Genomic DNA, 15,645 nt, shown 5'->3' with positions numbered 1-15,645 from the left:
TAAAAAGCTTCTTGATGAAAATGAAAGTGGAGAGTGAAAAAGTTGGCTTAAAGCTCAACATTCAGAAAATGAAGATCATGGCATCCAGTCCCATCACTTCATGGGAAATAGATGGGGAAACAGTGGAAACAGTGTAAGACTTTATTTTTCTGGGCTCCAAAATCACTGCAGATGGTGACTGCAGCCATGAATTAAAAGACGCTTACTCCTTGGAAGGAAAGTTATGACCAACCTAGATAGCATATTCAAAAGCAGAGACATGACTTTGCCAACAAAGGTTCGTCTAGTCAAGGCTATGGTTTTTCCTGTGGTCATGTATGGATGTGAGAGTTGGACTGTGAAGAATGCTGAGCACTGAAGAATTGATGCTTTTGAACTGTGGTGTTGGAGAAGACTCTTGAGAGTCCCTTGGACTGCAAGGAGATGCAACCAATCCATTCTGAAGGAAATCAGCCCTGGGATTTCTTTGGAAGGAATGATGCTGAAGCTGAAACTCCAGTACTTTGGCCACCTCATGTGAAGAGGTGACTCATTGGAAAAGACTCTGATCCTGGGAGGGATTGGGGGCAGGAGGAAGGGGACGACAGAGGATGAGATGTCTGGATGGCATCACTGACTCGATGGATGTTGGTCTGAGTGAACTCCGGGAGTTGGTGATGGACAGGAAGGCCTGGCGTGCTGTGATTCATGGGGTGGCAAAGAGTCAGACACGACTGAGCGACTGAACTGAAGTTATTGACTTCTGTTTCCTTACAGTAAATTTCTAGATATCTCAAGACAAATAATGACAGCCCATTTAATGTATAAGAATGCTCTAGTGGGAAATTATATATTCTGAAGTTTTAATCTTACAACCGTGACCTGATGGGAAATATCAGATACCCGAATAGTGTGATCATTAAACTCAGTAGTATCTCAGTGAATATAAAGAGACAACATGCAAGGTTTTATAATCTTGATTTTGCAACTTGGGCAACATGTTTATCTTCTCTGGGCCCGTCCTGTACAATGGGGTAAAATTAGCACCTATTTCATGGGGTGGTGACAATTAGTTTCTAATCCTGATACGTGGTAAACACTTAATGAATATGTTAGCTCTTTATTTGTTTTTGTGTTTAACACTTAGAAGTTTGTTTTCATAATTAAAAATGAGAGAATAGCAGTGTTTTCGATAAGTAATATGAGGGTAAGCTGTAAAATACGGGATAAGGCAGTCCAAACACTTTTTTAGTTGAAAATGGTTTTATAGTTTCCCCCATTTTAATTATAACAAGTATTTTTTTCCTGTTTTAAATTTATTATTCAAAGACAACATGAGAAGAGGCATTTGATTTGATAAACCTTATAAAGGATTTTTATAGTGTTCTTAAGTGATTCAAAAGATGGAATGTGATTTTTTTCCAAGTTGTTCTTGTTAAAAGACAAACATGCTTTAAGCTTTTTTAAGTTAAATTTAAGCTAACACATGAACTAACAATGCCAGCATTTATAGAGTGTTTTCTATGTGCTATCCAATTTCCTAAGTATGTTATTTATATTGTCTCGTGAAACGCTTATAATGACCGTGAGGAAGGTTCCATCATTATTTCCAATTATAGAAGAAATTGAGGCAAATGGAGATTAAATAACTTGCTGAAGGTTGTATGACTAGGGAGAAAGTTCTCTCCTAGTCTAGCCCCAAAGCCCTTGCTATAAACCATTCTACTAAGCTACTTAACATTCCAACAGAAAAAGTACAAAAATTGGTTAAATATAGTACCAATATGTTTACAGTGTTTGTGTTAATCCACGAATTTGACCAATATTAAAGAATAAGTTTAAAATCTCATATCTTTTGTGGGAACACAAGTATGCCTATTTCAATTCTTTTTTCTTCTATTAGTTTTTCAGTTATGGAACAAAAACATTATATCAAAACAATGAAGCTTTGCAGTCTAAATTCTTTCCACCTTTTCCAAAAGTGATGCTACCAGCCAATAGTTTTCAAGGAAAAGTAGCATTTATTACCGGGGGAGGCACTGGCCTTGGAAAAGGAATGACAACTTGTCTGTCCAGCCTGGGTGCACAGTGCGTGATAGCCAGCCGGTGAGTGAGTCTCAGTAAGTTGCCTGGCGAGAGTCTATTGATGGAATAAGTCTGTGCTACAATGTTGAAAACACTTTTTGCCAGATTTGTTTGATTTGCATCTTAATCTCTATGAAATAGTCTTTAGATGATTTAAATCTCCTTGGAAAAAGTCAGTTATTATTTGTGATGATAGAAGTAATGATTGATGATGGAACTGATAATATACTTCACAAATTCAGCGACAGAATTTTTTCTGTGTATGAAGTAATAAAGTACTATATTGAGGCTCCTTTGTTTTCAGTGAGAGTGATTATAATTACTGATTCAGTAGATAGTTAACCTTGCACCAGGATAATGGATAGAATGCTTCCATTTCCTATAAGACGGGCAAATATTTCAAAACATCGATTGTGATGAATATAGGAAGGGGGAGGCCTTGTGGAAAGAATTTATTTAGGCATGTCCTGGTATGTTATAGCTATTCAAGTTAGAGGTTTAGAGACTGGCCAAAAAATCTATCCTTTCTTTCAGTTTGGAATACTGTAAAATTTTTAGATAGGCTAAATAATAGTCTGAATGATAAGTCACTGTATAATTTATAAGGGCCCAAAGGAGTTTCTTTCAGATGTTTCTTTTAATGCAAATTGGCCAGAACATTTTTTTTTTATGTTGCAATGTTTTTAAGTGTGTTAATATATTATTGTCTTTGTAATACTATGTGATTTACATTGCTTTTGTGTGTTTGTTTTTCTGAAGCTTGTAAGATTCTGAGTACATCTAGGTTGTCCAAACCCATCAATTTGGTATAAAATCTGGTAACATAGATTTATATAGAACATAGATTTTTTAAAAATAGTTTAACCTAAGCTTACATCATTCCAGGAATGTATTTTCCTTCTAAAGCATGCCTGGACAAGAAAACACATAGAAAAGAATATAATTAAAGAAATAATTTAAAATTTAACTGGCTTAAAACTAATTCTATCAATTAATGTCAGATATATGAAAATTGCTTAAATGTAACTTCTGGAAAATAAATGCACTCAAACTAACTTGTTTATAGATTTAGCTTTTCTATTGTCCTCAAAATACATGTCTTTAAACTGTAAATTCTTTCTTAATTTATGAAATTAAAAAGAAAAATATAACATGAAGTTATTTCAGAACTCATGCAAAGTACCATGTGTTTCTTTCTAGAAAAATTGATGTTTTGAAAGCAACTGCAGAGCAGATATCTTCTCAAACTGGAAATAAGGTACATTAAAAAGTTATTTAAATCAGATTTCGGAATGATAACATGCTTAAGTAAGTGACTCATGCTTCTGGATTAAGAAGTCTGAAAAATGTAGAACTCTTTTTGTTTTTGTTGTTTTGCAGGTTCATGCAATTCAGTGTGATGTGAGGGACCCTGATATGGTGCAAAACGCTGTGTCAGAAACCATCAAAGTCATCGGACATCCTGATGTAAGTGTGATGGTGATGAGGCGACAGTATGAGGTGTTTGATGTTGATAGCACCTACCAAGGTGTATTAATGAAATAAAATATTGATGCTGAGCAAGTGCTATGTTAAGAAGCCCCTGTTCTCCTCTGCTAGCAAAAAGCCAGCTCTTTTTGCTAGGGAGTAGAGTAGGTAGACTGCTATACTATTTCCTTTTAGCAACACTTTAAAAATACATTTATAATCATATAGAACAAACCTTATTTCACTATATTTAATAAGATTATGAAATAAGAGTAGCTATCCAAGAGCACAATATTTAGTTTAAATGATTCATGCTCTTTGCTTTTCTTTATAATTTTGGATTATCTCTGTCCATGGAGGAAAATAATACAAACAAGGAAACGGACAAAAAAGCTCCAGATTTCTCCTTATAAGACCTGAGATATACATGGATGTTTTGCTTTTGTTTGGTTCGCATATTGGAAAGAAGCCTTTTCTCCAGTAGTCTCAAAGAGAGCACTTTTCTATGTTAAAGATATTTTTGGACAAATCAATATCTACTATAGAACTAAGTGGAATTTTTATTGTTATTGAAGAAGTTGGTCATCAACCAAGAATTTCATTAGCTAAGTTAAGCCAAAATGATATCAGAAATTAAAGGCACTTTAATTGAGATTCCTTGAAATAAATAATCACATCCTAGACATGCTTAATCTATATGTATATTTTTAGTAATAGACTCTACCCTAATTTTGAGACACGGATTAGAATTCCAAAATTTGGTAAACAATAATAGGAAATTTTCAAAGGCTCACAGAAAGTAAAACTGAACCAAATCTCACAGTATTGTTCCTAACAGACTATGGACTTTAGCTTTAAGTTTCAGAAATAAAAGCTCTTTAGGAAAAATATTCCTCCTCATCTAAGTTTCTATAACTTGCCTTATTCACTTGTTAGATTGTGATAAACAATGCAGCAGGGAATTTTATTTCTCCCTCTGAAAGACTCTCTCCTAATGCTTGGAAGACAATAACTGACATAGTTCTGAATGGCACAGCCTTTGTGACTCTAGCAATTGGGAAGGAACTAATCAAAGCACAGAAAGGTATGTTTATTTATTTTTCACATATTAATTGGATCCCTACTGTGTGCAGGTTCTGTGCTAAGCCCTGGGATACTCAATGATGCAATGTCTGTACTTGTACAGTCAGTTCAGTCACTCAGAAAAACCTGATTACAGGTTTTTCTATTAAATGCTACTTTTGGTGATATGGATTTCTATTTTCTGTTGACCAGTCGTGATGCAATGGTATCAAGTGAGTCAGTTCAGTTCAGTCGCTCAGTTGTGTCCGACTCTTTGCGACCCCATGAACCGCAGCACGCCAGGCCTCCCTGTCCTTCATCAACTCCTGGAGTTCGCTCAAACTCATGTCCATCAAGTCAGTGATGCCATCCAGCCATCTCATCCTCTGTTGTCCCCTTCTCCTCCTGCCCCAATCCCTCCCAGCATCAGGGTCTTTTCCAATGAGTCAGTTCTTCACCTCAGGTGGCCAAAGTATTGGAGTTTCAGCTTCAGCATCAGTCTTTCCAATGAACATTCAGGACTGATTTCCTTTAGGATGGACTGGTTGGATCTCCTTGCAGTCCAAGGGACTCTCAAGAATCTTCTCCAACACCACAGTTCAAAAGTATCAATTCTTTGGTGCTCAGCTTTCTTTACAGTCCACCTCTCACATCCATACACGGCCACTGGAAAAACGAGTATGTCTAGAATCAGTGTACAGTTACTCACTTAACACTCACTGATGACTTTTGTGTACCATACCCTGTGCTACATGTCCAAATGACAGAGGTGAATAAGACACTGTCCCTGATCAGGCTGTGGCTGGGACTTGAAGGGTGCAGGTATTTTCTCAGAGAGGTGATAGAGTATTCCGAACCAGGACCAGGAGGAAGTATCCTTGTGTTACTTGAAGGATGCCCTTTGGGGCTTGAGGGGAGTGGCATGGAGCTGATCAGTTTCCTTCTGTTGGTTCAAAGCTTTTGTCTCATTAGATTCAATTTCTTCTTCTGTACAGCGTGGATAATTCTCAAATCAGCTTGAGAAAGGATCTAGGAACAGACAGAAGGATTCTAGAGGGGCATTAGCCTTTTTTCTACACGTGTGCTAACAACTTCCATCTTTTCCCTGTTCTCTTATTGAAGTTGAAACCCTATGTTTTAATTCCTATTATAGCAAAGTGAATATGATTGAGATAGGGAATTTGCTTTTTAAAAAAATTTTTTTAAAGAAGGATGATTGAGTGGGGAGATAGAGAAGTGTGGGCTGACTTCTCTCTTTTCTCTCTCCCAGGATCCTTGTATCTCTTTTATATGTCTTCTTACTATATCCTTTTTCAAGTGTATTTGAGAATTATCCACATTGTGTCTGATTTTCTCTCTCCATACCTCTTACTCATTTCTCTGTTTCTCTCCATATGTCTGTCTCTCTCTCACTCTCTATCAACTCTTCACTTTTGTTTCTCTGTTTATTTCTTCATCTTGGTCTCTCTCATCACTTGGTATTTCCCTGTCTTGTCTGTTTTCTTTCATCCCCTGCCTGTCTTTGTTATTCTTGATTTCCGTCTGACTCTCCTTTCTTTTCTCATTATTGTCTTTCATTGTAATATAGACTTTGATCTATTTTTACTCATCACATTGGATTAAAATTAAAATTCTATGGACTTCATTAAAATTATATTAGCTCAGGCTTCTTAAAAGATGGAGCCAGTTTTTTTCTGCCAAAATTCCTGTCAGTTATAGATGCTGTAACCTGACAGTTTTCAGTTCAGTTCAGTTCAGTCGCTCAGTGGTGTCCAACTCTTTGTGACCCCATGGACCACAGCATGCCAGGCCTCCCTGTCCATCACCAACTCCCGGAGTTTACCCAAACTCATGTCCATTGAGTCAGTGATGCCATCCAACCATCTCCTGTGTCACCCCCTTCTCCTCTCACCTTCAGTCTTTCCCAGCATCAGAGTCTTTTCAAATGAGTCAGCTCTTTGCATCAGGTGGCCAAAGTATTGGAGTTTCACCTTCAGCTTCAGTCCTTCCAATGAACACCCAGGACTGATCTCCTTTAGGATGGACTGGTTGGATCTCCTTGCAGTCCAAGCGACTCTCAAGGGTCTTCTCCAACACCACAGTTCAAAAGCATCAATTCTTCTGCACTCAGCTTTCTTTATAGTCCAACTCTCACATCCATCAATGACCACTGGAAAAACCAGAGCCTTGACTAAATGGACCTTTATTGACAAAGTAATGTCTCTGCTTTTTAATATGCTGTCTAGGCTGGCCATGACTTTCCTTCCAAGGAGTAAGCGTCTTTTAATTCATGGCTGCAATCACCATCTGCAGTGATTTTGGAGCCCAAAATAATAAAGTCTGCCACTGTATCCCCATCTATTTGCCATGAAGTGATGGGACTGGATGCCATGATCTTAGTTTTCTGAATGGTGAGCTTTAAGCCAACTTTTTCACTCTCCTCTTTCACTTTCATCAAGAAGCTCTTTAGTTCTTCTTCACTTTCTGCCATAAGGGTGGTATTATTTGCATATCTGAGATTATTGATATTTCTCCCGGGATCTTGATTCCAGCTTGTGCTTCCTCCAGCCCAGTGTTTCTCATGATGTGCTCTGAATATAAATTAAATAAGCAGGGTGATGATATACAGCCTTGACGTACTCCTTTTCCTATTTGGAACCAGTCTGTTGTTCCATTTTGCTCTACCTTTTTATTATTGATTTGTAGAAAATTTTCATAAACTCTGTACTGAGTACTTTGTGAGATATAGTATGTATTTAGAATATCTCCTCCTAGTCTGTTGTTCAGTCACTTAATTGTGTCTGACACTTTGCGACCCCACGAACTGCAGAATGCCAGACTTCCCTGTCCTTCACTATCTCCTGGAGTTTACTCAAAGTCATGTCCATTGAGTCAGTGATACCATCCAACTGTCTCATCCTCTGTCACCCCCTTCTCCTTTTGCCCTCAATCTTTCTCTGCATCAGGGTCTTTTCCAATGAGTCAGCTCTTCACATTAGGTGACCAAAGTACTGGAGCTTCAGTTTCAGCATCAGTCCTTCCAATGAATATCAACCTTCAAGGTTGATATCCTTTAGGATTGATAGGTTTGATCTCCTTGCAGTCCAAGGGACTCTCAAGAGTCTTCTCCAACACCACAGTTCAAAAACATCAATTTTGTGGCTCTCAGTCTTCTTTATGGTCTAACTCTTATATTTGTACATGACTACTGGAAAAACCATAGCTTTGACAATAGAGACCTTTGTTGGCAAAGTAGTGTCTCTGCTTTTTAATATGCTGTCTAGGTTTTTTAATAGCTTTTATTCCAAGCAGCAAGCATCTTTTAATTTTGTGGCTGTAGTCACTGTCCACAGTGATTTTGAAGCTCAAGAAAGTAAAATCTTTCATTGTTTCCAATTTTACCCCATCTATTTACCATGATGTGATGGGACCAGATGCCATGGTCTTCATTTTTTAAAAGTTGAGTTTTTAAGCCAGCTTTTTCACTCTCCTGTTTCACCTTCATGAAGAAACTCTTTAGTTCCTCTTCACTTTCTACCATTAAAGTGGTATCATCTGCATATCTGAGGTTGTTGCTATTTGTCCCAGCAGTCTTGATTCCAGCTTGTGAGTATACAGCCCAGCATTTTGCATGATGAACCCAGCATATAGGTTAAATAAGCAGGGTGACAATATATGGTCTTGATGTACTCCTTTCCCAATTTCAAACTAGTCCATTGTTCCATGTCCTGTTCTAACGGCTGCTTCTGGCCCTACATACAGGTTTCTCAGGAGACAGGTAAGATGGTCTGGTATTCCTGTCTCTTTCAGAATTTCAGAATTTTCCAGTTTGTCGTGATCCACAGTCAAATGTGTTAGCATAGTCAGTGAAGCAGATGTCTTTTGGAATTTTCTGGCTTTTTCTATGATCCAGAGGATCATAGACCCTTTCTAGGTAATAACAGAAGTAACGATAAAAGAGTAGGTTATCTGGTCTCTAGCTGCTGCTGCTGCTGCTAAGTCGCTTCAGTCGTGTTTGACTCTGTGCAACCCCATAGACGGCAGCCCACTAGGCTCCCCCGTCCCTGGGATTCTCCAGGCAAGAACACTGGAGTGGGTTGCCATATCCTTCTCCAATGTGTGAAAGTGAAAAGTGAAAGTGAAATCGCTCAGTCGTGTCCGATTCTTAGCGACCCCATGGATGTAGCCCACCAGGCTCCTCCATCCATGGGATTTTCCAGGCAAGAGTACTGGAGTGGGGTGCCATTGTCTTCTCCATCTGGTCTCTAGAGGTTGTAGTTTTTACCAAATATAGCACATTTGCAGTCTTTATTTCTCCAAATGATTTTTCTGTTCCTTTATTCTGGGACTTCAATTATATATATGTTAACATGCTAGATACTTCCACAGCTCATTGACGTTCTGCCTTTTTTTTCCCCTCAATTTTTATCCCTTCTTTGTCCTTTATTTTCCATGCTTGATATTTGTGGTATCTTCAAGAGCATGGATCTTTTCTTCTGCAACTAAGACCATTTATTTGATTTTTCATTTCAGATGTTTTTTAGTGTTAGAAGTTCTATTTGGTTCTACTTTTGTATTTCTAATTATACTCATGTTTTCCTTGAAATATTTTAGAATACTTACAATATCATTTTTTCTTCCATCTTTTGTTTTTTTAAACAAAAATGATATTTTTAATGATAAAAGGTACAATTCACAAAGGAGATAGACATCATAAATCATTACACACCTAACAACAGAGAAACAAAGATATATAAAGCAAAGCTGAGAAGAAATGTAAGGGAAAAGGAAGAAATATATAATCATAGTGAGACATATTAATATTTCTCTGAGAATATTTTATCAGTTACAGAAAAAATAAGAATAGATGTGTCTTGAATGATGTCATTAATAATTTAAATATAATAGTTTTATATTTATATTAATCTTATATCCTACAGAACTATATTTAAAATTTTGTATTTCATTTGTTATTTGGTTTCCATAGGACATTTAGAAAAACTGACAAAAAGGTAAACATTACTAAATTTCAAGAAGTAGAATTCCTTTCTTGTGTGATTCAGTTATACATATACACATATATTATTTTGGAAATTATTTTCCATTATAGGTTATAATAAGATATTGACTTTGTTCCCTGTGCTATGTAGTAAACCTTTGTTTCTTGTTGCATATCTATTTTTAAAATTAGAAATCTAGCATTCTATTCACACTAAGTCAATCAGGTGAAATCAAAATGTCATAAATTTTTTAGTTAGGCAAAAATTCATAAATCTTCAAAAATATATATATTATACATATGTGAAAGTGAAAGTCACTCAGTTGTGGCCGACTCTTTGCGACCCCATGGACTCTATAATCCATGGAATTCTCCAGGCCAGAATACTGGATTGGGTAGCCTTTCCCTTCTCCAGGGGATCTTTCTGACCCAGGAATTGAACCAGGGTCTCCTGCATTGCAGGTGGATTCTTTACCAACTGAGCTATCGGGGAAGCCTTGTATACAAAAGATTTTCTACTATGCTTGTTAAAGGCTTGAGAAAGAACATTAGAAAAAAAAAGAGAAGGTGGAGAAACTGGAAAACATAAACTAAATGAAATGGGAGCACTGAATGTACAATAGAGAATGTGAAACAAGCTAGATAAAAGTAAAAGATCGTCATAGAGTTCAGTTGTCTTTAAACATGGCTGCTCATTAGAATCATATCTAGGGCTTTGAAGAAAAAACAATACCTGGGTATTGTATTTTTCAAAAAATTCCAAGAAAATTCTGATATGCATCTGGATTTTTAAAAATGATTACAGGTTTTTCTATTAAATGCTACTTTTGGTGATACAGATTTCTATTTTCTGTTGACCAGTCGTGATACCATGGTACTAAGTGAGTAATGGTTACATAGTCACAATAGTAAAAGATGTTGACACAATCAGTAGCCAAATAAAAAATGAAAGATAATTACTGTTGCAAGCCATAATGGGAACATGATTAACCTAACAATATAAAATAATTACATACAATTTGGGGGATCAAGCAGAGTGATGTGGTGAGTGGAAGTGCCTACATGCACATGTTTTCATCTGCTCAGCCAGTCTATGTCTTTTGGTTGGTACATTTACTCCATTTACATTTAAGTTAATTATCAATATATATGATCCTATTACTGTTTTCTTGTTTTGGGTTTATTTTCTATAGGTAGATCTTTTCCTTTTCTTGTTTTCTGCCTAGACAAGTTCCTTTAGCATTTGTTGTAAAGTTGATTTGGTGGTGCTGAGTTCTCTTAACTTTTGCTTGTCTGGAAAGCTTTTGATTTCTCCATCAAACCCGAAGGAGAGTTTTGCTTGGTAGAGTATTCTTGATGGTAGTTGCTTCCCTTTCATCACTTTAAATATATCATGCCACTCTCTTCTGGTTTACAAGTTTAGTTAAGAAATCAGCTGATAGCCTAATGGGAGTTTCCTTGTAGGTTATTTGTCATTTCCCCCTTGTTGCTTTTAACATTTTATCTCTGTCTTTAATTTTTGTCAGTTTGATTACTGTGTCTTGGTGTGTTCCTCCTGGGGTTTATCCTGCCTGGGACTTTCTGTGCTTCCTGGACTTGGCTGACTACTTCTTTTCCCATGTTAGAGAAGTTTTCAGCTATTAGTTCTTCAAATATTTTCTTAGATCCTTTCTGTCTCTCTTCTTCTGGGACCCCTGTAATGCAAATGTTGATGTGTTTAATGTTGTCCTTAAGGTCTCTTAGGCAGTATTCATTTCTTTTCATTCTATTTTCTATATTTTGTTCTGTGGCAGTGATTTCTACCGTTCTGTCTTGCAGGTCATTTATCTGTTCTTCAGCCTCAGTTATTCTGCTGTGGATTCCTTCTAGTGTATTATTCATCTCTGTTTGTTTGTTCTTTAGTTCTTGTAGGTCTTCTGTTCTTTTTCCAAGATTCTGAATCATATTCACTATCATTCTGAATTCTTTTTCTGGGAGGTTACCTATCTCCACTTCATTTAGTTGTTTTCCTGGGGTTTGATCTTGTCCCTTCATCTGGACACAACTTCCTGCTTTTTCATGCTGATTAACTTTCTGTAATGTGGCTTTTGTTTTAGTCACAGTGGGACTGTGGTTCTTCTTGCTTCCTCTGTCTGTCCGCTGATGGAGAGTCTTGTGTAAGCTTCCTGATGGGAGGGACTGGTGGTGGGAAAAACTGGTCTTGCTCTAGTGGGCAGAGCCTTGCTCAGAACAGCTTTAATCCAATTATCTGCTGATGAGTGGGATTGCGTCCCCTCCCTGGTCGTGTTTTGGCCTGAGCCAATCCAACCCTTGGGTCTATGGGCTCTTGGTCTGGTTACTGGTGACCTTCAAGAGGGTTTACATCAAGGGGGACCTTCTGAGACTGCTGCTGCCTCTTCCCTGCCTCCTGTTGTGAGCTTCTGCTGACCCACACATGCACAGGAGACCCTCCAACACTGGCAGGTAGTTTTGCTTCAGTCTCCTGTGTTGGGGCGTGGGGGGTGGTGGTTACTGCTGCATTTCTCTGAGTCTTGGTTCACACAAGATTTTGTTTGTGACCTTCAAGACTGGAGTCTCCGTTTCCCCCAGTCCTGTGGAAGTCTTGTAATCAGATCCCTCTGGCCTTCAAGGTCAGATTCCCTGGGGATTCCAGTCCCTCTGTTGGATCCCCAGGTTGGAAGCCTGACGTGGGGTTTAGAACCGTCACTACAGTAGGAGAACTTCTTTGGTATTATTTTTCTCCAGTTTCTGGGTTGCCCATCCAGTGGGGTTGTGATTTGATTTTATCATGATTGTGCCCCTCCTACCACCTCCCTGCAGCTTTGTCCAAAGACAAAGAATATGCTTTGGAGTATCTTTTTCTGGTGGGCTCCAGTGTCCTTCTGTTGAGGGTTGTGCAATTACTAGTTGTGATTATGGTGGTCTCGCAGGAGGAGATGAGCGCACATACTTCTATTCTGACGTCTTGAACAGAAGTCTTTTCTACTATCTTTAAAAAAAAATTGTAAGTATAGTTGATTTAAAATATTCTGTTAGTTTCAGGTGTGTAACATAGTGATTCAATATTGGTACAGATTATACTCCATTTAAAGTTACTACAAAATAGTGGCTGTGTTTTCCTGTGCTGTGCAATGTGTCCTCATTGCTTATTTTATACCCAGCAGTTTGTGTCTCAACCCTGTATTCCTATCTCACCACTCCCTTCTTTTTCACCTCACTGGTGACCACTAGTTTGGTCTCTATATCCATGGGCCTGCTTCTGTTTTGTCATATATATTCATTTATTTTAGATTTTGGAGAAGGAATGGCAACCCACTCCAGGATTCTTGCCTGGAAAATTCCCTGGACAGGGGAGCCTGGTGGGCGTCAGTCCATGGGGTCGCAGAGAGTCAGACACAACTGAGCACACGGTACGGTCCATGTTAGATTTTAGGTTCCAAGTATATGCAATAACGTACAGCATTTGTCTTTCTCTGACTTATTTCCTTAAGCATGATACTCTTTCGGACCATTCATGTTGTTGCCGATGTCACAATTTTGTTCTTTTTTATGGCTGAGTGATATTCCATTGTGTATATATACATCACATTTTCTTTATTCATTCATCTGTTGATGAATGCTTAAGATTGCTTCCATATCTTGCCAATTGTAAATAATGCCACTATGAACATTGGGGTGCAGGTATCTTTTCTAATTAGTGTATTCCTTTTCTTCATTTCATTTCTTTCCAACAATGGAATTACTGGATCATGTGGTAATTCTACTTTTAATTTTTTGAGGACTCCATACTGTTTTCAATAATGGCTGCACCAATTTATAGTCCCATCAACAACATATTAGGGTTTCTTTTTCTCTACATCCTTGCCAACATTTGTTATTTGTAGACTTTTGGTGATAGCCATTCTTACAGGTGTGAGGTGATATCTCATTATGGTTTTGATTTATATTTCTCTGATGATTAGTAATGTTGAGCATTTTTCTTATGCCTGCTGGAGATCTGTATATCTTCGTTGGAAATAGATTATTCAGGTCTTTTGCCCATTCTTTAATTGAGTTGTTTGGTTTATTTAATATTGAGTTGTATGTGTTATTTACTTATTTTGGTTATTAGCCTCTTATTGGTTATCTTATTTGTCAGTATTTTTTCCCATTTAGTAGGTTTTTCTTTCATTTTGTTCATGGTTTTCTTTGTTGTACAAAAGCTTTTAAGTTTAATTATGTCCCATTTGTTAATTTTTGCCTTTATTCTTTTGTCTAAGGAAACAGATCTAAAAAAATATTGCTATGATTTATGTCAGAGAGTGTTCTCCCTTATTCTCTTCTAGGACTGTTATAGTTTTAGGTCTTACATTTAGGCCTTTAATTCATTTTTTGTTTATTTTTGAATACAATGTGAGGATATGTTCTAATCTTTTTTTTTGCATGTAGCTGTTCAGTGTACAATATCATCTGAAAGGTCTTTATCTGCTGATTCTCTCCTTTGTGTCGTTTCTGAGAGACTGTGTCTATTATCTGATTTTTTCCCTGGTTGTTTCTGTGTCTTTTCGTGTGTAGTGATTTTGGGTTGCATGCTATAAATCTTATGTCATTGAGCTGTGTGCATGTGTGTGTGTGTATGTGGTATGTCCATATGTGTATGCACTTCTATTTCCTTTTGAATTAAAAGCTGGTGGATCAGGTGAGTCTAGAGTAGACTTTATTTTGGGCTAATTAAATCCTCCTACTTTGGCCACCTGATATGAAGAGGCAACTCACTGGAAAAGATCCTGATGGTGGGAAGGATTGCAGGCAGGAGGAGAAGGGGGCAACAGAGAATGAGATGGTTGGATGGTGTCACTGACTCAGTGGACATGAATTTGAGCAGACTCTAGGAGTTGGTAAAGGACAGGGAAGCCTGGGGTGCTGCAGTCCATGGGGTTGCAAAGAGTCGGACACAACTTAGCAGCTGAACAACAAACACCCTCCTACTGATGCACAGCCCTTCTGAACTTTCCACTGAAAGCTCTGATACTCAACAAGACTACGTGGACTCGCTTATCTCCCAGCCTATGTGTACTCAGGGAATTGTTCCGTTTATGACTCCCAGGTAGCTACTCTTCGCCTGGCCTTATGGACGCTCAGCCTAACAAGTACATTTTGGTGTCTGACCAGACTCAAGGATTTTACATACTTTTCTCTTTGGGGTTAATCTCCTCACAAATTCAAACTTCCTCATTCTCCCCAAACTCCAGTCTGTCTCCTAGACACAGTGATAATGCTATATTTTACTGTTTTCCCACTCCTTATGCCACAGTCTGGAGAAGGCAATGGCAACCCACTCCAGTACTTTTGCCTGGAAAATTCCATGGATCAGAGGAGCCTGGTGGGCTGCAGTCCTTGGGGTCAGGAAGAGTTGGACACAACTGAGTAACTTCACTTTCACTTTTCACTTTCATGCACTGGAGAAAGAAATGGCAACCCACTCCAGTGTTCTTGCCTGGAGAATCCCAGGGACAGCAGAGCCTGGTAGGCTGCCATCTATGCGGTCGCACAGAGTCAGACACAACTGAAGCGAGTCAACAGCAGCAGCATGCCACAGTCTATATGACATATGTATATACGATATATACTACATAGATTGTAATATACACTATAATATGTATATATATATGGAGTACATACTGTAGTATATGTATAGTACCTTTATGTAAAATGTGATCTTAGGGCTCATTTCATTTGTCTTTCTTCTCTCAGAAATTGCTGTCTTGCCTCCCTGCTAAACAGTATCTGAAAATAGTTGTATCATATATTTGCTACAATTTCTTTATGTTTCAGGAGGAAGGCAAGTCCATGGTGCTGAAGGCAGAAGTCCCTGCTAATTTAGTTTTAGTTCTGATTTATTCCTGTTTAAATGGGTGGATCGGAGAAGGCAATGGCACCCCACTCCAGTACTCTTGCCTGGAAAATCCCATGGATGGAGGAGCCTGGTAGGCTGCAGTCCATGGGGTCGCTAAGAGTCGGACACGACTGAGTGACTTCACTTTCACTTTTCACTTTCATGCATTGGAGAAGGA

At 38.0% G+C, this 15,645-nt stretch overlaps 1 protein-coding gene across 1 annotated transcript in view; it reads left to right on the top strand.

Annotated features, from left to right (window-relative positions):
• Nucleotides 1-15,645, top strand: part of DECR1 (2,4-dienoyl CoA reductase 1, mitochondrial) — a 43,508-nt gene that overhangs the window by 18,529 nt on the left and 9,334 nt on the right. The window contains exons 2-5 of the mRNA XM_010862079.1: nucleotides 1,883-2,085; nucleotides 3,265-3,322; nucleotides 3,445-3,531; nucleotides 4,468-4,615. Coding sequence (XP_010860381.1) covers nucleotides 1,883-2,085; nucleotides 3,265-3,322; nucleotides 3,445-3,531; nucleotides 4,468-4,615 — 496 coding nt within the window. The remainder of the gene's footprint in view (nucleotides 1-1,882; nucleotides 2,086-3,264; nucleotides 3,323-3,444; nucleotides 3,532-4,467; nucleotides 4,616-15,645) is intronic.

Source organism: Bison bison, unplaced genomic scaffold, assembly GCF_000754665.1.
Source record: "Bison bison bison isolate TAMUID 2011002044 unplaced genomic scaffold, Bison_UMD1.0 scf7180017858048, whole genome shotgun sequence".
In the NCBI taxonomy this organism is placed as follows: Eukaryota; Metazoa; Chordata; class Mammalia; order Artiodactyla; family Bovidae; genus Bison; species Bison bison.
This window is presented reverse-complemented; position numbering and strand designations above follow the sequence as displayed.